This window comes from Aquarana catesbeiana, linkage group LG03, assembly GCF_042186555.1.
Source record: "Aquarana catesbeiana isolate 2022-GZ linkage group LG03, ASM4218655v1, whole genome shotgun sequence".
NCBI lineage: Eukaryota > Metazoa > Chordata > Amphibia > Anura > Ranidae > Aquarana > Aquarana catesbeiana.
The window spans coordinates 278,788,720-278,812,929 of NC_133326.1; the positions used below are offsets into that span (position 1 = coordinate 278,788,720).

The 24,210-nt window shown below is 45.7% G+C and overlaps 1 protein-coding gene across 1 annotated transcript in view; it reads left to right on the plus strand.

Annotated features, from left to right (window-relative positions):
• Nucleotides 1–7,211: 7,211 nt before the first annotated feature.
• KICS2 (KICSTOR subunit 2) overlaps nt 7,212–24,210 on the plus strand; it is a 40,371-nt gene continuing 23,372 nt past the window's right edge. Inside the window, 1 exon segment of the mRNA XM_073623557.1 lies at nt 7,212–7,713. Coding sequence (XP_073479658.1) covers nt 7,389–7,713 — 325 coding nt within the window. The 5' untranslated portion in view covers nt 7,212–7,388.

Here is a 24,210-nt window from a genome sequence, read left to right on the forward strand (position 1 = left end):
CCCAATTAGCCATTTTCCCTCCCGGTGTCAAGTGACTCTTTAGTGTTACAAGGTCTCAGGTGTGAATGGGGAGAAGGTGTGTTAAATTTGGTGTTATCGCTCTCACTCTCTCATACTGGTCACTGGAAGTTCAACATGGCACCTCATGGCAAAGAACTCTCTGAGGATCTGAAAAAAAGAATTGTTGCTCTACATAAAGATGGTCTAGGCTATAAGAAGATTGCCAAGCCCCTGAAACTGAGCTTCAGCACGGTGGCCAAGACCATACAGTGGTTTAACAGGACAGGTTCCACTCAGAACAGCCCTCGCCATGGTCAACCAAAGAAGTTGAGTGCACATGCTCAGTGTCACATCAAGAGGTTGTCTTTGGGAAATAGACGTATGAGTGCTGCCAGCATTGCTGCAGAGGTTGAAGGGGTGGGGGGGTCAGCCTGTCAGTGCTCAGACCATACGCTGCACACTGCATCAAATTGGTCTGCATGGCTGTCATCCTCTTCTAAAGATGATGCACAGGAAAGCCTGCAAACAGTTTGCTGAAGACAAGCAGACTAAGGACATGGATTACTGGAACCATATCCTGTGGTCTGATGAGACCAAGATAAACTTATTAGGTTCAGATGGTGTCAAGCGTGTGTGGTGGCAACCAGGTGAGTAGTACAAAGACAAGTGTGTCTTACCTACAGTCAAGCATGGTGGTGGGAGTGTCATGGTCTGGGTCTGCATGAGTGCTGCGGGCACTGGGGAGCTACAGTTCATTGAGGGAACCATGAATGTCAACATGTACTGTAACATACTGAAGCAGAGCATGATCCCCTCCCTTCGGAGACTGGGCCGCAGGGCAGTATTCCAAAATAATGACCCCAAACACACCTCCAAGATGACCACTGCCTTGCTAAAGAAGCTGAGGGTAAAGGTGAGGGACTGGCCAAGCAAGTCTCCAGACCTAAACCCTATTGAGCATCTGTGGGGCATCCTCCAATGGAAGGTAGAGGAAGGAGCGCAAGGTCTCCAACATCCACCAGCTCTGTGATGTCGTCATGGTGGAGTGGAAGAGGACTCCAGTGGCAACCAGTGAAGCTCTGGTGAACTCCATGCCCAAGAGGGTTAAGGCAGTGCTGGAAAATAATGGTGGCCACACAAAATATTGACACTTTGGGCCCAATTTGGACATTTTCACTTAGGGGTGTACTCACTTTTGTTGCCAGTGGTTTAGACATTAATGGCTGTGTGTTGAGTTATTTTGAGGGGACAGCAAATTTACACTGTTATACAAGCAGTACACTCACTACTTTACATTGTAGCAAAGTGTCATTTCTTCAGTGTTGTCACATGAAAAGTAAAATAAAATATTTACAAAACGTGAGGGGTGTACTCACTTTTGTGAGATACTGTACATACAAGAGAAACAACGAATGCCAAAGATTTATTTTCACTAGTGTTTTTTTTTTTTATTTCTATTGCCGGCAAATGTGGCTATGTTTTTTTTTTTTCATCCAGCTGTCATCGGGGAAGCCTGTTGTTAGCTGATGACACATTAACAAGCTATTGACTGTGCCTCGGCAGGCAAACATCCCGCCAAGCGCATAGAAAGTTCAGGCATTCGGCGAACACCCGAATGGGCGATGTTCGCCGAACCGTTCACCCATTCCTACTTTTCACTAGGAAAGAAAAATGTCAAGCGGTAGACACACTCTCCCATCCCTGGCCCTTCGATCTAGCGTATGTCCTTTTCTTTCCAGTAATAATCAAAAAATGGGTTAGTTCAAATGCACGCTTATAAACTTAGCCCCTTGGTGGCACAAAAGGACCTAGTTCTCCAGTTTTAAGAATCTATATCTGGCACCACCCTGACCCCTTCGAAGCTGGCAAAATCTACTAAAACAGGGGCTAGTCTGCCAATTCAATTCATCTTTTTTTTTCCGCTTGGCTCTGAAGATGAACATCCTAAGTTCCCAGGTATGCTTTAAGAGGGTTTTTTGCACCCTCTTCAAGAATTGCAAAATAACTGCTAAATTAAATGTGAAGTCTGGAAAACACTTTTGTAATGATGCTGTAAAAACAAACTTACTGTATCACTCCTGAGATCTCTGTATTTTATGAATTTTCACAAAGGAGTTGACCAAGGTTTGTCCCTATGTACACTGAGAGCGCAGGTCTCTGCACTTTTAGTGGTCATGGATACGAAGCTCTCAAAAGACTATTTGAATAACCCCTTCCCGCCTGGCCTATTGTAAAATGACAGCCAGGTGGGAGCACTGTTGTTCCATATGTCTTCCTCCCAGGATCACGCCTCGTGCGTGCCCCACAGGACGTGCTCTGGCGCGATCTGTCCCCCGTCATGTCCACCGATCACACGGCTGATGGCAAATCACTGTACCGGCCTGCTGCCAGTACCATGTGATTGCTGTGGCGAATCACAGCAGATCACATGACAGCTGTACACAATGAAAGGCTGTTACATACATTTCATTATGTACTATTGTGATGAGCTCTGTGATCGGTCATAGTCATCACATGGTACAGACAGGGCCAATCACAGCCCATCTGTACCATGTGATTGGCTGTGGCCAATCACACCTAATCACAATTGTAAGCACTGAATGAGTAGTTTTCATTCAGAAAAACAATGATTGCTTATAACTAACATGCACAGCTATAAGCAATCATAGTGTGTAAAAAAAAATCCTGATCACCTTCCCAGAGGTGTTACTATAGTTACACTGTATTGCTCTCGTCACTGTATGTTAAAAAAAAAAAAAATTAAAACATTTATTTATTTTCACATACTGTCATCAGTCAGTGCCTCTGATCACCGGCACACCAGTTATATTATGATGCTGTACTGCACTGGTGACAATGTGTAAACGTTTGTAAAAAAACTTTTTTTTTTTAATTACTTCATTTTCCAAAAACTTGTGACAAAAAATCACAACTTAAAAAAACTTGCCATACCTCTTACCAAATACCTTGGACTCTCTACTTTCCAAAAAGGGGTAATATGAGGGATATCTGTACTGTCCTGGCATTTTCAGGTCTCAAGATATGAGATAGGCAAACAGTACCTCAGAATTGATCGGTTTTTACACCATATTTTGCATGCTATAATTTTCCTGCAGACGAAATAATATGCACTAATTTGGGTTATTTTCACCAGAGAAATGTAGCAGAATACATTTTGGCCTAAATTTATGAAGAAACATTATTTATTTTCACATTTTTATAACAAAAACAAAGAAAAATGTGTTTTATTACAAAATTTCTGGTCTTTTTTTTTTAAACAAAAACAGCGGTGATAAAATGTTGTCAAAAGAAAGCTCTATTTGTGTGAAAAAAAAAAAAAAGATAAATATTTCATTTGGGTACAGTGTTGTATTACTGCGCAATTGTCATTCAAATTGTGACAGCGCTGAAAGCTGAAAATTAGCCTGGGCAAGAAGGGGGTAAAACTGTCTGGTATTAAAACAATTAAAGAGGTTGTAAACCCTTACATATAGCCAGTGCAGTGACTGGCCTCAGGTGATACCAAGAGATTAAACAACATAAATCCTCCTGCCTAAGTTGTACCTGTTTATCTGCAGCCATCTTTTCTCTACATCCATGAGGAGGAGAGGAGTGAGGAGAGCTCTGAGAGCTGATTGGAGGGAAGAGACACACCCCCCTTCACGCAGCACACAGTAACAGAGCTGAGGTTGTCAGTCAGCTGGAGCTCCCTCCCTTGTCACCATATTTTTCCTGCTGTCAGGAAAACTTGGCAGATTGGCTCATGCTGATAGCAGAGGCACAAAGCAGCAGACAGAAATTACACTAATGCAGTGTACACACGGGCGGACTTTTCGACCGCACTGGTCCGACCGACCGAGTCCGGCGGACAACCCGACCGTGTGTGGGCTTCATCGGACCTGCAGCGGACTTTTTCGGGCGAAAATCTGACGGACTTTAGATTTGGAACATGTTTCAAATTTGTCCGACGGACTCGAGTCCGGTTGAAAAATCTGCTCGTCTGTATGCTAGTCCAACGGATGAAAACCCATGCTAGGGCAGCTATTGGCTACTGGCTATCAACTTCCTTATTTTAGTCCGGTCGTACGTCATCACGTACAAATCCGTCAGACTTTGGTGTGATCGTGTGTAGGCAAGTCCGTTCGTTCAAAAGTCCGTCGGAAATCCGTCAAACCAGTCCGGTCGAAAAGTCCGCGGCATTAGTGCTCTTAATTGAGACAAATACACACTATGGAGGTATATACTATGCTCATATTTCATGTCTGAGGTTTACAACCACTTTAAGTGATTACTTTACGCCTGAGAAAGGGGTATGCCTATAGCTCTCTCATTTTGCCCCTTAAAACCACTGTTCCTCTGGCAATCACATTGGCTAGAGAGTGGAGCTTTTACAAGCATCATCTATAAAAGAACATTATGTGACAGTGCTTCCAAGCAGAATAAATCTAAGTCCAGACCCTATGCACCTTCTAAAAAAGCCTAAAAAAGAAAACAAATGCAGCCACCACATCTAATTATTGGTAAGCTGCAATATATTACATTTTTTGGTTTTGGGTTTAACCACTTCAAGACCGCAATGCGTATATATATATATATATATATATATATATATATATATATATATATATATATATATATATATATATATATATATAGTAGCACTCTCACCTAGCAGTAAGAAGGGTCGCTGGTTCGAATCCCACCCACGACACTACCTGCCTGGAGTTTGCATGTTCTCCCTGTGCCTGGGTTTCCTCCGGGTACTCCGGTTTCCTCCCACACTCCAAAGACATGCTGGTAGGTTAATTGGATCCTGTCTAAATTGTCCCTAGTATGTATGAATGTGAGTTAGGGACCGTAGATTGTAAGCTCCTTGAGGGTAGGGACTGATGTGAATGTACAATGAATATGTAAAGCGCTGCGTAAATTGACGGCGCTATATAAGTACCTGAAATAAATATATATATATATATATATATATATATATATATATATATATATATATATATATACATATATATATATATATATATAATGGTTTTGAAGTGGTTAATGGTGGGTTATTGCTGAATCTGGCAATTCTCTTTCTCATAACAGCAATCCAAGTGGCTGATTAGAAGCAGTGGGAGGGGTCGCCCCTCCCGCCGGTGTTTCTCTGGCTTACCATTCTCACCGGCGAGCCCGGGAAACGATCCGGCGGTTTGCACAGCTGGCCACAGAGGTGAGGAGAGACCAGATCCTCTCTGCTTACCTCTATGATCTAGGAGGACTGGAGCGACATCATGACATCACTTCTGGTCTGGGACGGCTGTAAACAATTTTTTTTTTGAAAGCATGAGATTAATGGGGGTTTTTTTTAATCTCATGGTATTTTTTTAGGGAAGAAGCCTCCAGATGTCTCCATAAAGAGGACCTGTCACCCCTTATTTCTGTCACAGGAGATGTTTACATTTCTTGTGAAAGGAATAAAAGTGACTTAAAAAAAATTAAAACGGACAGTGTAAAAAAGTAAACATAATAAGAATTTTCTTTTAAAGTACCCCATCCCTTCATGCTTGTGCACAGAAGCAAATGCATAGGTCCTACACATATGTCAACGGTGTTCACACCACACATGTGAGGTATTGCTGGGAACGTTATAGCAAGAGCGATAAATATAGTGCTAGACTTCCTGTGTAACTCTAAACTTGTAACCCATAAAAAATGATATTTGGAGATTTTTAGGTACCGTAATTTGTCGCCATTCCACGAACGTGCGCCATTTTAAAGCATGACATGTTAGGTATCTATTTACTCGGTGTAGCATCATCTTTTATATCTTACCAAAAAATTGGGTTATATGGTTTTTTTTTGCATTAAAAGTCATTAACCACTTGCCGACCAGCCACTGTATATATATACGGCGGCAGGTCAGCTCGATAGAGCAAACCGACGTACCCGTACATCGGTCCATGCACATGACACTGTGGGCATGCCGCGGGTCCCACAGACTCGATGTCTTCCAGTGACCTGCGATCACGGTACACAGAGGCAGAACGGGGATCTGCCTATGTAAATAAGGCAGATCCCCGTTCTGACATGAGACATCATGGAGATCTGATCGGGAACAGCGATCTCTGTGATGTTCCAGTGAGCCCAGCCCCCACAGTTAGAACATACCCTTGGAACACAGTTAACCCCTTGAGCGCTCCCTAGTGTTAACCCCTTCCCTGCCAGTGTCATTTATACATTGATCGGTGCATTATTTTAGCACTGATCAATGTAATAATGTCACTGGTCCCCAAAAAGTGTCACTTAGGGTCATATTTGTTCGCCGCATTGTCGCACTCCTGCTAAAAATCGCAGATCGCCGCCATTACCAGTAAAAACATAAAAAAAAAATAAAAGTCCATACATCATCTCCATAGTTTATAAACGTGATAACATTTGCGCAAACCAATCAATATTCGCCTATTGCGATTTTTTTTACCAAAAACACGTAGCAGAATATATATCGGCCTAAACTGATAAATAGATTTTTTTTTTATATATATATATTTTTTGGGGATATGTATTATAGCAGAAAGTAAAAAATACTGTTTGTTTTTTTCAAAATTGTCGGTCATTTTTTGTTTATAGCACAAAAAAATAAAAACCGCAAAGGTAATTAAATACCATCAAAAAAAGAAAGCTCTATTTATGGGGAAAAAAAGGACATCAATTTTGGGCTACAACTTTGCACGACCGCACAATTGTCATTTAAAAGTGACACAGTGCCGTATCGCAAAAAATTGCCTGGTCATTAAGGGGGCAAATCCTTCCGTGGCTGAAGTGGTTAAAGTGTATTTTTTCCTTTAAAAAAAAAAAAAACAAACTGCTGCGCAAATACGTGTGACATAAAAAATTCAAAGGATCGCCATTTTATTCTCTAGGGCCTCTGCTAATATTTATATATATATAAAATGTTTGGGGGTTCGAAATAATTTTCTAGCAAAAAATACTGATTTTTACATGTAAACGAAGAGCGTCAGTTTTCTTTGTCTTCAAGTGGTTAATACCAGGTTTACAGTACAGACAATGCTTCCCTACTGCGATTCCTATCAATATCAATAGAAGGGTGGCGGGCACAGTCATTCCCTCGCCTAGGCTCCCGTTCTGCAGTCTCTGAGGGTGTAATGAGTACAGAAATGTGTCACATGCCGTATTTTTGCGGCTGTTGTTCACCTGCAACGTGTCCTCGTCTCCCTACACGCTTTGCTCATGTTCTATAAAGCTAGTTTAAAAACAATAAAAACGTCCCGTACACTTCCTGCCTGGTCACGTGTGCCGTGTAAACAGAGCGCCGTGTGCTCCTTCCTCCTCCGGTTGTGCGGCCTCCCTTTTCCCTGGAGTCGTGTGCTCTTCCCTGTATGGTGGTGCCCGAGGAGGAGGGCGATGACCCGCCGGTGCTGTGGCTGGAGGACGAGAATGACAAAGAGTTGCTGTTTCTGATGACGACCAAGGTGATGATTCCGCTGCTGAGCCCAGCTGTGACTGCGGAGCACAATGTCCTGCAGACCTTCTTCAGCCACCTGGGGCACTTCTCCTATGACAAGGCCAAGGACAATGTGGAGAAGGAGAAAGAGGCCAACAAGACGGCTGGTACCTCCTGGTCGTCCATGCTGGCAGCCCTGGCACACTTGGCTGCTGCAGAGAAGGCTTATCACAGCATGAGCTTCCTGGGGCAGAAGGCGGGTGAGTAGAGGAGTACTGATGATACACACAGATCATTGAGCTTCCTGGGGCAGAAGGCGGGTGAGTAGAGGAGTACTGATGATACACACAGATCACTGAGCTTCCTGGGGCAGAAGGCGGGTGAGTAGAGGAGTACTGATGATACACACAGATCACTGAGCTTCCTGGGGCAGAAGGCGGGTGAGTAGAGGAGTACTGATGATACACACAGATCACTGAGCTTCCTGGGGCAGAAGGAAGGTGAGTAGAGGAGTACTGATGATACACACAGATCATTGAGCTTCCTGGGGCAGAAGGCGGGTGAGTAGAGGAGTACTGATGATACACACAGATCATTGAGCTTCCTGGGGCAGAAGGCGGGTGAGTAGAGGAGTACTGATGATACACACAGATCATTGAGCTTCCTGGGGCAGAAGGCGGGTGAGTAGAGGAGTACTGATGATACACACAGATCATTGAGCTTCCTGGGGCAGAAGGCGGGTGAGTAGAGGAGTACTGATGATACACACAGATCATTGAGCTTCCTGGGGCAGAAGGCGGGTGAGTAGAGGAGTACTGATGATACACACAGATCATTGAGCTTCCTGGGGCAGAAGGCGGGTGAGTAGAGGAGTACTGATGATACACACAGATCATTGAGCTTCCTGGGGCAGAAGGCGGGTGAGTAGAGGAGTACTGATGATACACACAGATCATTGAGCTTCCTGGGGCAGAAGGAAGGTGAGTAGAGGAGTACTGATGATACACACAGATCATTGAGCTTCCTGGGGCAGAAGGCGGGCGAGTAGAGGAGTACTGATGATACACACAGATCATTGAGCTTCCTGGGGCAGAAGGCGGGCGAGTAGAGGAGTACTGATGATAAACACAGATCATTGAGCTTCCTTGAGCAGAAGGCGGTTGAGTAGAGGAGTACTGATGATACACACAGATCACTGAGCTTCCTGGGGCAGAAGGCGGGTGAGTAGAGGAGTACTGATGATACACACAGATCACTGAGCTTCCTGGGGCAGAAGGCGGGTGAGTAGAGGAGTACTGATGATACACACAGATCACTGAGCTTCCTGGGGCAGAAGGCGGGTGAGTAGAGGAGTACTGATGATACACACAGATCACTGAGCTTCCTGGGGCAGAAGGAAGGTGAGTAGAGGAGTACTGATGATACACACAGATCATTGAGCTTCCTGGGGCAGAAGGCGGGTGAGTAGAGGAGTACTGATGATACACACAGATCATTGAGCTTCCTGGGGCAGAAGGCGGGTGAGTAGAGGAGTACTGATGATACACACAGATCATTGAGCTTCCTGGGGCAGAAGGCGGGTGAGTAGAGGAGTACTGATGATACACACAGATCATTGAGCTTCCTGGGGCAGAAGGCGGGTGAGTAGAGGAGTACTGATGATACACACAGATCATTGAGCTTCCTGGGGCAGAAGGCGGGTGAGTAGAGGAGTACTGATGATACACACAGATCATTGAGCTTCCTGGGGCAGAAGGCGGGTGAGTAGAGGAGTACTGATGATACACACAGATCATTGAGCTTCCTGGGGCAGAAGGCGGGTGAGTAGAGGAGTACTGATGATACACACAGATCATTGAGCTTCCTGGGGCAGAAGGCGGGTGAGTAGAGGAGTACTGATGATACACACAGATCATGGAGCTTCCTGGGGCAGAAGGAAGGTGAGTAGAGGAGTACTGATGATACACACAGATCATTGAGCTTCCTGGGGCAGAAGGCGGGCGAGTAGAGGAGTACTGATGATACACACAGATCATTGAGCTTCCTGGGGCAGAAGGCGGGCGAGTAGAGGAGTACTGATGATACACACAGATCATTGAGCTTCCTTGAGCAGAAGGCGGTTGAGTAGAGGAGTACTGATGATACACACAGATCATTGAGCTTCCTGGGGCAGAAGGCGGGTGAGTAGAGGAGTACTGATGATACACACAGATCATTGAGCTTCCTGGGGCAGAAGGCGGGTGAGTAGAGGAGTACTGATACACACAGATCATTGCTTCCTGGAGCAGAAGGCGGGTGAGTAGAGGAGTACTGATGCACACAGATCATTGAGCTTCCTGGGGCAGAAGGCGGGTGAGTAGAGGAGTACTGATGATACACACAGATCATTGAGCTTCCTGGGGCAGAAGGCGGGTGAGTAGAGGAGTACTGATACACACAGATCATTGCTCCCTGGAGCAGAAGGCGGGTGAGTAGAGGAGTACTGATACACACAGATCATTGAGCTTCCTGGGGCAGAAGGCGGGTGAGTAGAGGAGTACTGATGCACAGATCATTGAGCTTCCTGGGGCAGAAGGCGGGTGAGTAGAGGAGTACTGATGATACACACAGATCATTGAGCTTCCTGGGGCAGAAGGCGGGCGAGTAGAGGAGTACTGATGCACAGATCATTGAGCTTCCTGGGGCAGAAGGCGGGCGAGTAGAGGAGTACTGATGCACAGATCATTGAGCTTCCTGGGGCAGAAGGCGGGTGAGTAGAGGAGTACTGATGCACACAGATCATTGAGCTTCCTGGGGCAGAAGGCGGGTGAGTAGAGGAGTACTGATGATACACACAGATCATTGAGCTTCCTTGAGCAGAAGGCGGGTGAGTAGAGGAGTACTGATACACACAGATCATTGCTTCCTGGAGCAGAAGGCGGTGAGTAGAGGAGTACTGATACACACAGATCATTGCTTCCTGGAGCAGAAGGCGGGTGAGTAGAGGAGTACTGATGCACACAGATCATTGAGCTTCCTGTGGCAGAAGGCGGGTGAGTAGAGGAGTACTGATGATACACACAGATCATTGAGCTTCCTGGGGCAGAAGGCGGGTGAGTAGAGGAGTACTGATGATACACACAGATCATTGAGCTTCCTGGGGCAGAAGGCGGGTGAGTAGAGGAGTACTGATGATACACACAGATCATTGAGCTTCCTGGGGCAGAAGGCGGGTGAGTAGAGGAGTACTGATGATACACACAGATCATTGAGCTTCCTGGGGCAGAAGGCGGGTGAGTAGAGGAGTACTGATGATACACACAGATCATTGAGCTTCCTGGGGCAGAAGGCGGGTGAGTAGAGGAGTACTGATGATACACACAGATCATTGAGCTTCCTGGGGCAGAAGGCGGGTGAGTAGAGGAGTACTGATGATACACACAGATCATTGAGCTTCCTGGGGCAGAAGGCGGGTGAGTAGAGGAGTACTGATGATACACACAGATCATGGAGCTTCCTGGGGCAGAAGGAAGGTGAGTAGAGGAGTACTGATGATACACACAGATCATTGAGCTTCCTGGGGCAGAAGGCGGGCGAGTAGAGGAGTACTGATGATACACACAGATCATTGAGCTTCCTGGGGCAGAAGGCGGGTGAGTAGAGGAGTACTGATGATACACACAGATCATTGAGCTTCCTGGGGCAGAAGGCGGGTGAGTAGAGGAGTACTGATACACACAGATCATTGCTTCCTGGAGCAGAAGGCGGGTGAGTAGAGGAGTACTGATGCACACAGATCATTGAGCTTCCTGGGGCAGAAGGCGGGTGAGTAGAGGAGTACTGATGATACACACAGATCATTGAGCTTCCTGGGGCAGAAGGCGGGTGAGTAGAGGAGTACTGATACACACAGATCATTGCTCCCTGGAGCAGAAGGCGGGTGAGTAGAGGAGTACTGATACACACAGATCATTGAGCTTCCTGGGGCAGAAGGCGGGTGAGTAGAGGAGTACTGATGCACAGATCATTGAGCTTCCTGGGGCAGAAGGCGGGTGAGTAGAGGAGTACTGATGATACACACAGATCATTGAGCTTCCTGGGGCAGAAGGCGGGCGAGTAGAGGAGTACTGATGCACAGATCATTGAGCTTCCTGGGGCAGAAGGCGGGCGAGTAGAGGAGTACTGATGCACAGATCATTGAGCTTCCTGGGGCAGAAGGCGGGTGAGTAGAGGAGTACTGATGCACACAGATCATTGAGCTTCCTGGGGCAGAAGGCGGGTGAGTAGAGGAGTACTGATGATACACACAGATCATTGAGCTTCCTTGAGCAGAAGGCGGGTGAGTAGAGGAGTACTGATACACACAGATCATTGCTTCCTGGAGCAGAAGGCGGTGAGTAGAGGAGTACTGATACACACAGATCATTGCTTCCTGGAGCAGAAGGCGGGTGAGTAGAGGAGTACTGATGCACACAGATCATTGAGCTTCCTGTGGCAGAAGGCGGGTGAGTAGAGGAGTACTGATGATACACACAGATCATTGAGCTTCCTGGGGCAGAAGGCGGGTGAGTAGAGGAGTACTGATGATACACACAGATCATTGAGCTTCCTGGGGCAGAAGGCGGGTGAGTAGAGGAGTACTGATGATACACACAGATCATTGAGCTTCCTGGGGCAGAAGGCGGGTGAGTAGAGGAGTACTGATGATACACACAGATCATTGAGCTTCCTGGGGCAGAAGGAAGGTGAGTAGAGGAGTACTGATGATACACACAGATCATTGAGCTTCCTGGGGCAGAAGGCGGGTGAGTAGAGGAGTACTGATGATACACACAGATCATTGAGCTTCCTGGGGCAGAAGGAAGGTGAGTAGAGGAGTACTGATGATACACACAGATCATTGAGCTTCCTGGGGCAGAAGGCGGGTGAGTAGAGGAGTACTGATGATACACACAGATCATTGAGCTTCCTGGGGCAGAAGGAAGGTGAGTAGAGGAGTACTGATGATACACACAGATCATTGAGCTTCCTGGGGCAGAAGGCGGGCGAGTAGAGGAGTACTGATGATACACACAGATCATTGAGCTTCCTGGGGCAGAAGGCGGGCGAGTAGAGGAGTACTGATGATACACACAGATCATTGAGCTTCCTTGAGCAGAAGGCGGTTGAGTAGAGGAGTACTGATGATACACACAGATCATTGAGCTTCCTTGAGCAGAAGGCGGGTGAGTAGAGGAGTACTGACACACACAGATCATTGCTTCCTGGAGCAGAAGGCGGGTGAGTAGAGGAGTACTGATACACACAGATCATTGCTTCCTGGAGCAGAAGGCGGGTGAGTAGAGGAGTACTGATGCACACAGATCATTGAGCTTCCTGTGGCAGAAGGTGTGTGTGTGTATATATAATTTTCTATATCTCTCTATTTTGATAATGTTAAAACGTGCATTTAATTCTCCCTCTCTCCCTCTCTCCCTCTCTCCCTCTCTCCCTCTCTCCCTCTCTCCCTCTCTCCCTCTCTCCCTCTCTCCCTCTCTCCCTCTCTCCCTCTCTCCCTCTCTCCCTCTCTCCCTCTCTCCCTCCCTCCCTCTTGCTTGCTCATAATTCTGTGCAGGCTTTCTGTTTGTAAGCTGAAAGATGTGTCAGTGGACTATGAGAGCAGTCCATTGAGAACTACAAAGTGTTTGCTGTGGTGGAACATTGAACTTGTAGTTTTCTCATTCACAGATTGCTGTGAATGACGAGGCCTTGTGAGCAGAGCACCGCACAACAGTGCTGATTTTAAAACGTGGCTGCGGAGGAGAGGAACCTCTGCACACTCACAGGGGGGAGGGGGGGTTCTGCACGATTATGTTACTTGTTACATCCTAACCCATCCTTTTACCACTTCCTGACTGCCTACCACACTTCTGCTGTGGCAGGGTGGCCCCACTGCGCTAGATTACATACATGTACGTGATCCGGCATTTCTAGGTAAGGGGCATGATACAGCACAAGTCAGTTAGCAGGTCCCAGCCAATGATTTATGGCTGGGACCTGCTGATTGGCTTAGCGAATGACTGTACAGAGCCCTGTGTTTACTAACAACACAGGGCTCTGTACAAGGAGCAGAGAAATGTGTTTTTTTTTTTTTTTTCCTCCCTGCAAAGTAAAAGAGAAATAGGCCACATCTTTGTAAAATCAGCACATTGTACACACATTAGACATTTTAGACAGTTAACCCTTTGGTTGCTGCTAGATGTTAACCCCTTCCCAGCCAGTATCATTAGTACAGTGACAGTGTAAAGTATGATCACTGTATTAATGTCATTGGTGGTGTCAGTGTCATATTGTCTGCCACACTATCACAGTCCCACTATAAGTCGCTGATCACTGCCATTACTAGGATAAAATATACCATAGTTTGTAGACACTATATAACTTTCACTCTAACCAATCAATATACACTTATTATTTATTTATTTTTTAATGCCCATGACATGTAGCAGAATACATTTTGGCCTAAATTTCTGAAGAAATTGTTTTTTTATTGGATATGTCATATAGCAGAACATAAAAAATATTTTTCTGTCTTTTTTTTTTTTTTTTGTTTATATAATAAAAAACCCAGTGGTGATCAAATACCACCAAAATAAAGCTCTAATTGTGTGAAAAAAATGACATAAATTACATTTGGGTACAGTAATTGCGTGACCACACCATTGCCAATTAAAAAAAGCGCAGCGCGGAATAGCAAATAATGCCCTGGTCATGAAGGGGGTAAAACCTTCCGGAGCTGAAGTGGTTAAGTAGAGGTAGCTTAAAACGTGTCCCAACTGCCTGGTTATGCTGCCCCCAACCACAACTCTATACAAGCCCTTAGTAAATATCAGGCTGGTAATGATCATTATTTGGATAGCCTTAGGCCTCCTTCACACCATGGTGCAGAGACGTCAGTTTTTCTGCAAGGGCACAAAAAAATGTTGTTCTTTATGTGCCCTGTTCACACCACAACGTGCAGATTTTTTCTGCGCAGGAATCTGCAACGTGTATGCAGGTTTTTGCATGGGGAAAACTGATGTAAACTCATGTCTCCAAGTGAAATCCGAGCTCTGTGCCAGAGCTGGGGGCTCCCGCACGCATGTGCAAGAGTGAATCACCGCGGCCCTGGCCATTCATGCAGCCGGAGCCTAAGTACCTGGAAGGAAGACCAGGTGAAGATGGCAGCGCCAGGGATCCATGACAGTGCTGCGCAGGGGGGGATCCACTTAACAAGTAAGTCTGTCTTAATGTGCTAGTATGTGGTGCCGACTAGTACATTATGGCTTAAACCTGCAGTGGGGCCCACTTTAATTCTACGTTAGTGGCGGTTTACTACCGCTTTAAAGTTTATGTATAGGTAAAACTTTAACTAAAAAAAAAGTAGACCAGGGTTAACCCCATATTTTGCTGCCTGTGTCCCTCTGGAAAGATTGTACTTCCTGTCCTGGAGATGCAACAAGAAATCCAATGGTGACAAAGTTTTTGGATGTATCCTTAAAGTGGAACTATTTGCCCATTTTCGTCTTCATTGAATCTAGCTCCTTTTTCTCGATTTTAGGAATTTGTCATTTAACCGATTCAGCCCCGGAAGATTTTACCCCCTTCCTGTCCAGAGCACTTTTTGCGATTCGGCACTGCGTCGCTTTAACTGACAATTGCGCGGTCGTGCGATGTTGTACCCAAACAATTGACGTCCTTTTTTTCCCACAAATAGAGCTTTCTTTTGGTGGTATTTGATCGCCTCTGCGGATTTTATTTTTTGCGCTATAAACAAAAAAAGAGCGACAATTTTGAAAAAAACTCTATTTTTTACTTTTTGCTATAATAATTATTCCCCAAAAATATATAAAAAAAAAAAAGATTTTTTTCCAAAACGTCTTTCAGGACAGCACCCGAGAGATCATGGCTCCTCCTCCCACAGGAAACACCTTATCAATTAAGTCTTTAAATTGGAATCCTCCACGTTGCCTCATCAGTTTTTTGTGTTTCCTCCAGCTGGAGGAACACCTCTGGTGGGAGCCATGATCTCTCAGGTTTATCCTGGGAGACACAGGTTCTCACCTGTTAGGTCTTTTTTAGGCCAGGAGAGTGAGCCTCCCACTTGCCTCTTATATGGACGGTCCCGTGGGCTCCCTCTCCCTCTTCCGTGCTCGGGGAGAGCCTGTACGTCCGGGGGTGCTGCCTCAAAATTTTTTTTTGGCCTGACAGGTGGCCGTCCTCTGTTCCCTTCTATATGGAGGGACGAGCGGTGGCGGCCGCCATGTTGCTGGTGGCAGAAGAGCGCTTCAGCCACGTCCAGGCAGCACTTCCGGGTCGGCGCGTGCGTCATTTCCGGCGCAAAGCGCAGTGGGAGAGGGCAGGGTCACCTGGCGCCTTATTTCCGGTTCCAGGTCAGCGCAGCGGCGTTTTCGAATCTGGAACCGGTCGTTTTACCACGCACCGCAGACAGCTATGGATAGCGATGCAGCGGATAAGGGGGCAAGCCAAGGCGCCAGCAAGGCTAAGGTAAGGGACTGTGTCCTCTATTACCCTGGGCCGTTTTCTCCTGTGGGGGGGTTACTCACCCTTCCCCCCCCCCCTCTCTCAGAAGGTATGTTGCAGTGGCTAGATTTAGTATATCTGCCCTACAACAGGGGATTAGGTGGTGGTGGCTTGCTTGGGCACATGGAAAATGAGATGTTTCTTCCTTAGTGCACCTGGGTGTATTATTTGCGCTGTATTACAGCCTTTTAAGCGTGGTTCCATGTCTCTTTTCTGTTTGTCCAGGCCAAAGGTTCTGCCCAACCAGTCAAGAAAAGGTGCCCTGTCTGCAAAGAAAAATTAGGCGATGCTTGGACCAAAACGCTTTGTGCAGAGTGCATTACAAATTTGGTCAGAGAGGCGACTTAGTGTCAACAATAAAGGATGAGCTCCGGGCCACCTTTCAAGCTTTTAGGTCAAACCTAAGAGAGGAGCCAGGTCCCTCTAGGGATCCTCTGGTTCCGCAGCCATCTTCAGAACCCCAGAGTGGTTCTCAAATAATTTTTGGGGGTCCGATATCCCAGGACGTTTCTCAAGGGTCCGTTTCCCTCGCTCCAGATGATACAGATTCTGAGGAGGAGGAAAATGAATCAGATACCGCTTCTAAATACAAATTGTCACTAGAAGAGGTGGGAGGACTCCTGAAGGTAATCCATGCCACTTTGGGGATAGAAGAGGAAAAGAAGGAACTCTCCCTGCATGACCGCATGTATGCTGGTTTAGGAGATTCAAAAGGCCGTTCTTTTCCAGTCCATTCAGTTATCACTGATATGATTAAAAAAGAGTGGCTGGAACCTGAGAAAAAGCCTTTCTTTTCCCGGGCTCATAAGAAGAGATTTCCATTTGAAGAAAATCCAGATTCTATATAGAATAAGGTTCCAAAATTGGACTCTGCCTTTTCTCAGGTCTCTAAGTCTACGGACCTAGCCTTTGAGGATATGGGCACTCTGAAGGAGCCCATGGACAAAAGGATGGACCTGCTTCTTAAAAGAACCTGGCAATCAGTAATGCATAATCTGAAACCAGCAATGGCAACAACCTGTGTTGCAAGGAACTTAGATCACTGGGTTAACCAGTTGAAAGCCCATGTCATAGCAGATTCCTCAAAACAGGAGATTCTGGACTCTTTTTCAACCCTGTCAGCAGCAATATCATATATTGCGGATGCGTCTGCGGAATCTATCCGCATGTCAGCAAGGTCAGCAGCTTTAACAAATTCTGCCAGAAGGGCCTTATGGCTGAAGACGTGGCCAGGGGATGCTGCATCTAAAAATAGACTGTGTGGTATTCCGTTTGCAGGCGATCTGCTATTCGGTTCAGAGCTAGAGTCCATTCTTGACCGCACGGCAGATAAGAAAAAGTCGTTTCCGGTTAAGAAGAAACAGGTGCAAACCCGTAAGCGTTTCTTTCGGCCCCAAAAAGGTCAGCAGGAAGGAAAAACGCAGGGCAAGAGGAAGTCATGGTCTTCTCAGAAGCCCAAAGGTAGGGGTGGAGTGCTCTTCAATCCTCCTGCGGCCTCCGCAAAACCACATTGACTCTGTAAAGGTCGGGGGAAGACTACAGGAGTTTCTTCCTAAGTGGAGAGCCATTTCCTCAAATCAATTCGTTGTAAAGATGCTCTCCCAGGGGTATGTGATAGAATTTACGGAAGAACCTCCAAGAAGATTCCTGGTGACAAACGTCCCAAGAGACGCAGTCAAGGCTCTCGCCATGAAGTCCCTAATTCAGGAACTGAAAAATCAGAGAGTCATTGTTCCGGTCCCAGCGGGGGAGTTCTTCCAGGGGTTCTACTCACATGTCTTTCTGGTTCAGAAACCTTCAGGAAAGTTCCGTCTTATCCTGAATCTCAAAATGCTGAACAAATCAGTAGAATACAGAAGGTTTCGGATGGATTCAATATTTTCAGTAAGAAACCTCCTGTATCAAGGGTGCTATATGGCATCAATAGATTTACAAGATGCCTACCTCCACATTCCTATTGCCGCCAGGTCGCAGAAATATCTGAGGTTAGCACTGAAAGAAGGGAAGAAGGTGGTACATCTGCAATTCAGAGCACTCCCGTTTGGTCTGTCATCATCCCCAAGGGTCTTCACGAAAATAATGGCCGAAGCTCTGGCGCCTCTGCGTCTAGAGGGGATCTCAGTTATTCCGTATCTGGACGACCTGCTGTTTTTTGCTCAGACCAGAGAAGGTCTTCAAGAAAACTTGCTCAGAGCCCGTGTTCATCTAGAATCCATGGGGTGGATTTTAAACCTTCAAAAATCAAATCTGATTCCCTCACAGGAAGTGTTATTCCTGGGTTTCCGTATCAACTCTTTAGAACAAAAAATTTTTCTTCCAGAGGAAAAACAGGAAAAGTTGGTACAAGTGGTGTCATTACTACAGTCCAATCAAGTTCTGTCCATCAGGAAAGTTATGTCAGCATTGGGAACCCTGACCTCTTCCATTCCGGCCATCCAGTGGGCAAAGCTCCATTTCAGACCTCTGCAAAGTTTCCTGTTAAAAACCTGGAATCACCAGCAGGATTCACTAGATTCATTAGTGAAGATCCCTACTTCAGTAAAAAGTCGTCTGTGGTGGTGGAAGAACCAGACAAGGTACTCAGAGGGGCTGTTATGGTCCTTCCCAACTCAGGTGAGGTTGACAACAGATGCCAGTTCCTGGGGTTGGGGGGGCTCATATGAGCGGCCGGTGGGCCCAGGGCTCGTGGGACACAAGAGATGCCCTAAGGTCCTCAAATTGGAGGGAACTGAAAGCTATAGAAATGGCCTTACTGACCTTTGCGAAAGAAGTCCAGGGGCAACATACTCAGATCCTGTCAGACAACGCCACGGCGGTGGCTTACATAAACAGACAGGGGGGAACCAGAAGCAAAGTTCTGCAGAGCTTGGCGAAAGGCATTCTGAGTTGGGCAGAGCTCCATACTCTATCCTTATCCGCGGTCCATTTAAAAGGGACCTTAAACAGAGTAGCGGACTTCCTAAGCAGGAACCAGATTTTAGAGGCAGAGTGGCAATTGAATCCAGAAGTCTTCCAGTTAATAGTGCAGAAATGGGGGCGCCCAAGAGTGGATCTCTTTGCCACCCAGGAAAACTCGCAAATGTCTCGCTTCTTCTCCCTGAACAGGAACGAGGCATCACTGGGAGTGGATGCTCTGGCACAAGATTGGAAGTTTCACCTCTGTTACGCATTCCCTCCGTTTCAGCTTATCCCTCGGGTCATAGCAAAAATCAGGAAGGAGGAGACAACAGTGATCCTCATCACTCCTTTCTGGCCAAAAAGGCCTTGGTTTTCATCCCTTCTTCAGATGCAACAAGAACCTTATTGGCACCTTCCGTTAAGAAAAGACCTTCTGTTACAAGGTCCTCCTGTTTCACCAGGAAGTAGCAAAACTAAAGCTCACGGCCTGGCTACTGAGGAGCAGCTCTTGAAGAGGAAAGGTTTCTCGGATAGGTTGGTAGCTACCCTCCTATCCAGTAGAAAGAAGGTTACAAGAGCAATCTATTCCAAAGTCTGGAAAATCTTCAACTCCTGGTGCACAGCATCTGACAGATCTCCAAAACAAATTTCTTCTGTGCTTGAGTTCCTGCAAGAAGGGGCGGACAAGGGCTTAGCGGTCAGCACCCTCAAAGTTCAAGTTGCTGCGCTGGGGGTATTCCTGGAAAAATCCATTTCATCAGAACCCCTAGTAATAAGATTCTTCAAAGCTCTTACCCGGTCTAGACCAGTGGTAATCAAAAGCTGTCCAGCATGGAACTTATCGGTTGTTCTACAGGCCCTGACCAAGGAACCTTTTGAACCCATTAATTTAGCCTCCCTGAAATTGATTACTTTGAAAACAGTGTTTTTAGTGGCTGTTACAACAGCTCGAAGAGTCAGTGAGCTGCAAGCCTTATCAATCAGGGAACCTTTCTTTTCCATTTTTTCAGACCGAATTGTTCTGAAGACGGATCCTAATTTTTTGCCGAAGGTCGCTTCGATCCAGAATCGAACTCAGGAAATAATACTTCCTACCTTTTGTTCTAATCCATCGGGTAAGAAGGAAGAAGAATTCCATACCCTGGATGTTAAAAGAGCAGTCTTAAGTTACTTGGAAAACACTAAAGACTAGATGTTCAGATGCTCTGTTTGTTTTATTTTCCGGTAATAAAAAAGGAAGACAAGCTTCTAGAGGAACCATTGCCAGATGGTTGAGAATGGCTATCTCCAGAAGCCTATTCCCTTACAGGTCTGGAGAGTCCATTAAATGTTCGGGCTCATTCTACAAGAGCTTCCGCGGTGAGTTGGGCAGAAAAAGCTGGCGCCACCCCCGAACAAATCTGTAAGGCAGCTACTTGGACAAGTCTGACAACCTTTGCCCGTCATTATAGGTTAGACCTCATGACGGCTGGGGACCAGGCTTTTGGAAGGAAAGTCTTACAGGCTGTTGTCCCACCCTAAATGGAGTAAGTCTCGATTATCCTCTCGGGTGCTGTCCTGAAAGACGTTTTGGAAAATTGCAAGTTAGACTTACCGGTAACTTGTTTTCCAATAGGCTTTCAGGACAGCAGTAACCCGCCCTTTGTGTATGCTAATGCTGTAATACTATGATATAACTGTCGCTTATGTGTTGCAGCTGGGGCTGGAGTTCTCTACAAACAACTGATGAGGCAACGTGGAGGATTCCAATTTAAAGACTTAATTGATGAGGTGTTTCCTGTGGGAGGAGGAGCCATGATCTCTCGGGTGCTGTCCTGAAAGCCTATTGGAAAACAAGTTACCGGTAAGTCTAACTTGCAATTTTCCTCAGTTTAGGCCAATATGTATTCTTCTACATATATTTGGTAAAAAAATCGCAATAAGTGTATATAGATTGGTTTGCGCAAAAGTTATAGCGTCTACAAAATAGGGGATAGGTCTATGGCGTTTTATTATTATTATTATATATATATATATCTTTTTTTTTTTTTTTTTTTTTTTTTTTTTTTTTTTTTCGGGACTGCGACATTATCCTAGGGGTTAACCCCTAGGGGGCAGTGAAGGGGTTAATTGTGTCCTAGTACATGTTCTAACTGAAGGGGGGAGGGGACTGTTCAGGGGAGATGACAGATTGCTTTTCATATTCTGTATGAACAGACGATCTGTCTGTTCTACCCTCAGAGAACCAGAAACTTTGTTTACACACAGATCCCGGTTCTCAATGTCCCCCGAGCGATCACGGGAGCCTGGTGGTGATAGCAACCGCCGGGTACTCGCATCGGCTCTCGCGGCGATTCGCGCAGTCGAGCCATGTTGCCGCAGTACAACTGCGGTGGCTGGTCGGCATTCGGTTAAATTTGTTTTTTAGGGGGGAGGTTTTTTTTTGTTTTTTTCTAGGGAGCACAGCCTACGCTTCTACCTTTTTCATTGAGGCAGGTATGATGGCCCCTTCTGCCTACTACAGCCTCCTGGGATACCAGTGTTAATTTTTTTCAGCGAAAACATTTTTGTCAGCATTTTTACAGTGACGAAAATTACACCACATTTTCGTCCACTGACAAACTATGATGAAAGTTAATTCTGTTTTTGTTAAAGAACGAAAACCTCAGGCAGTGACATTTACCCTCAGAACTTCTGGTTTCCACAGAGCTCCTGCTTCCTCTGGATAAAGCCCAGGGTTTGTAGATAGGAGGCTGTTGCAGAAAGGTTGGACTATATCAATACCTGTTATCTGCAGCCTGAAGGGGGATGTTCTATTAGGATGGCGGGGGCTGGGCAGTTAAAGAGGAAGTAAACTCTCCCACTCTGATGCTTCTTTTCATTTAGTCCATTATAATAAGTAATTATCAAACTATAGCCACTGTAATCCAGCCCAAATCGCATATTACTTACTGTTTGAAGAAACTTTAAAAAAACTTGTTTCCAGGGATAAGGCAGCGCCATCTTAACTATTGTTTTCCGAGTCCACAGTAGAGTGTATTTCCGCCCTTACATTGAGCACTTCCAGTACTGTTAACCAAGCATCCTTCTCAATCCAACTTTTCTATGGCTTCCCTGCTCATAGCCAACTTGTTTTATTTCATAGTATTTATGTGTGCCAATTATCTAGTGTTTGCCTATGTCAGTCTTATCAGCATCAGCTGATAAGACTGCAGTAATGCTGTGCGATGCCTTTTTTTTTTTTCTACTCCATGTGATGTCACATGGGGAGTGGTAGGAAGCTCTGAGTGATTATGCAGTCTCGTGGGATTTCAGTGTTGTGCCGTAGGAAGTCCTGATAATAAATAGACAAGCACACAGAGTGTGCCGTAAATCATGGGAGATATGGGCATGCTCAGTGACATCATTCTAAAGAACAAAAAGGATTACAACAATACTATGCAAGTATCTACAAGCAGTGTTCATTAGGGTTTTTATGCTGATTCACATGGGACAAAGTTGTAGGGCAGAGTTTACAACCACTTTAACTCTCTCATACACTGTCTGACACACTGAGCTCTGGAGATCGAAGCCACCTGCCGGATATCATGTGTCCCATTGTGGCGACTACTGGAGGTCAATCGACTGAGGAAATTTGCATCCATTGCTGATCCAAGTTCGACTTGGCCCGTTGGGGGCCGCTGTGAGAGGCTGGGGGAAACAGGTGGCGCACTCTGGATTGTGTTTGGATGGAACAGACATCATTTATTTTTGCACATCGATCGTTTATTGCACTTGCCGTTTTTTTTTTTTTTTTTTATATGAACTGTCCTAAGAAGATCTGACCCCTGTTGCTGGGAGTTCTAGTACATGGTTCACTGGATTTTTGTCTCATTTATTGCACAGTATTGGATTTTTCCTTTCTTTTGGACATTCACTGGATGGATTTACTTAGCTGTGTCATGTATTATTGCACTTTATATTGCATTTAATATTGCACTTTTGAAGATTCAGTCACTTAGCAGTATTATTGAACTTTTGAAGATTACCGTATTTATCGGCGTATAACACGCGCCGGCGTATAACACGCACCCCAAGTTTAGGAGGGAATTTTAAGGAAAAATAAACTTACATTTAAATGCCCATCAATGCAGCCTCATCAGTGTTCATCTGCAGCCTTGTCCCCAGTGCAGCCTTGTCCCCAGTGGTCCGTGCAGCCTTGTCGCCGCCGACATACAAACGTTTAGTTTGTATTTTTAAACATGGTGCCGCGGAGTTCGGAGGGACTCGGGGGCGCTCGTTCAGCTGAACGAGCGCCGCCGAGGACACAGTGACTGGGCGGAGCCGAGATACACATAGCCGAGGGTTCTCGGCTATTCTCGGCGCCGTTCACAGTCACGCCCAGTCCCTATGATGGACATAACAGAGGTCCAATGGCGGGACTGGGCGTGACTGTGAACGGCGCCGAGAACCCTCGGCTATGTGTATCTCGGCTCCGCCCAGTCACTGTGTCCTCGGCGGCGCTCGTTCAGCTGAACGAGCGCCCCCGAGTCCCTCCGAACTCCGCGGCGCCATGTTTAAAAATACAAGCTATGTGAATGTCGGCGGCGATCGCTCCGACAGATCACAAAATAGCGGGGATCGGCGTATAACACGCACCCACGATTTTCCCCTTATTTTAAGGGGAAAAAAGTGCGTGTTATACGCCGATAAATGCGGTATTTGGATTTACCCACCATTGCACTTTATTATTGAGCGGCTTTATTTATTAATTGATCAATATTAATTTAGCTGTTTATTGATTATTACTATTCATTGATCGGCTCTTGATATTTATGTATTCGGATTATTATATTGCTTCACAGGTTAGTTAGCGCTATATATTACTTTATTTTGCATTGTGGCCTGGTTTTTTTTTTTTTTTTTTTTTTTTTTTTGTTTTTTTTTTTTGTTTCCTCACCCATGGGAGCTCTATGCTCTCCTCAGGTGGAGGGGTTATGTGCGTTACCTGTGGTTTTTAAAAACATTTTCTGCAGAATTTGTGACCATGTCATCGTCCGCATTGGTGTGATTGAGGGTGAAAGGTGAACTATCCCTTTAAAGTGATTGTAAATTCAAAATGCGTCCACTGCATTAAGGTAAAAAAATGCCCAATTACCTGTCCTCCCCATCCTTAACCACTTCAATACCAGGCACTTAGACACCTTCCCGCCCAGGCCAATTTTCAGCACTGTCGCAATTTGAATGACAATTGCGCGGTCATGCTACACTGTACCCAAACAAATTTTTTTTTATCATTTTGTTCCCACAAATAGAGCTTTTTGGTGGTATTTGATCACCTCTGCGGTTTTTAGCTTTTG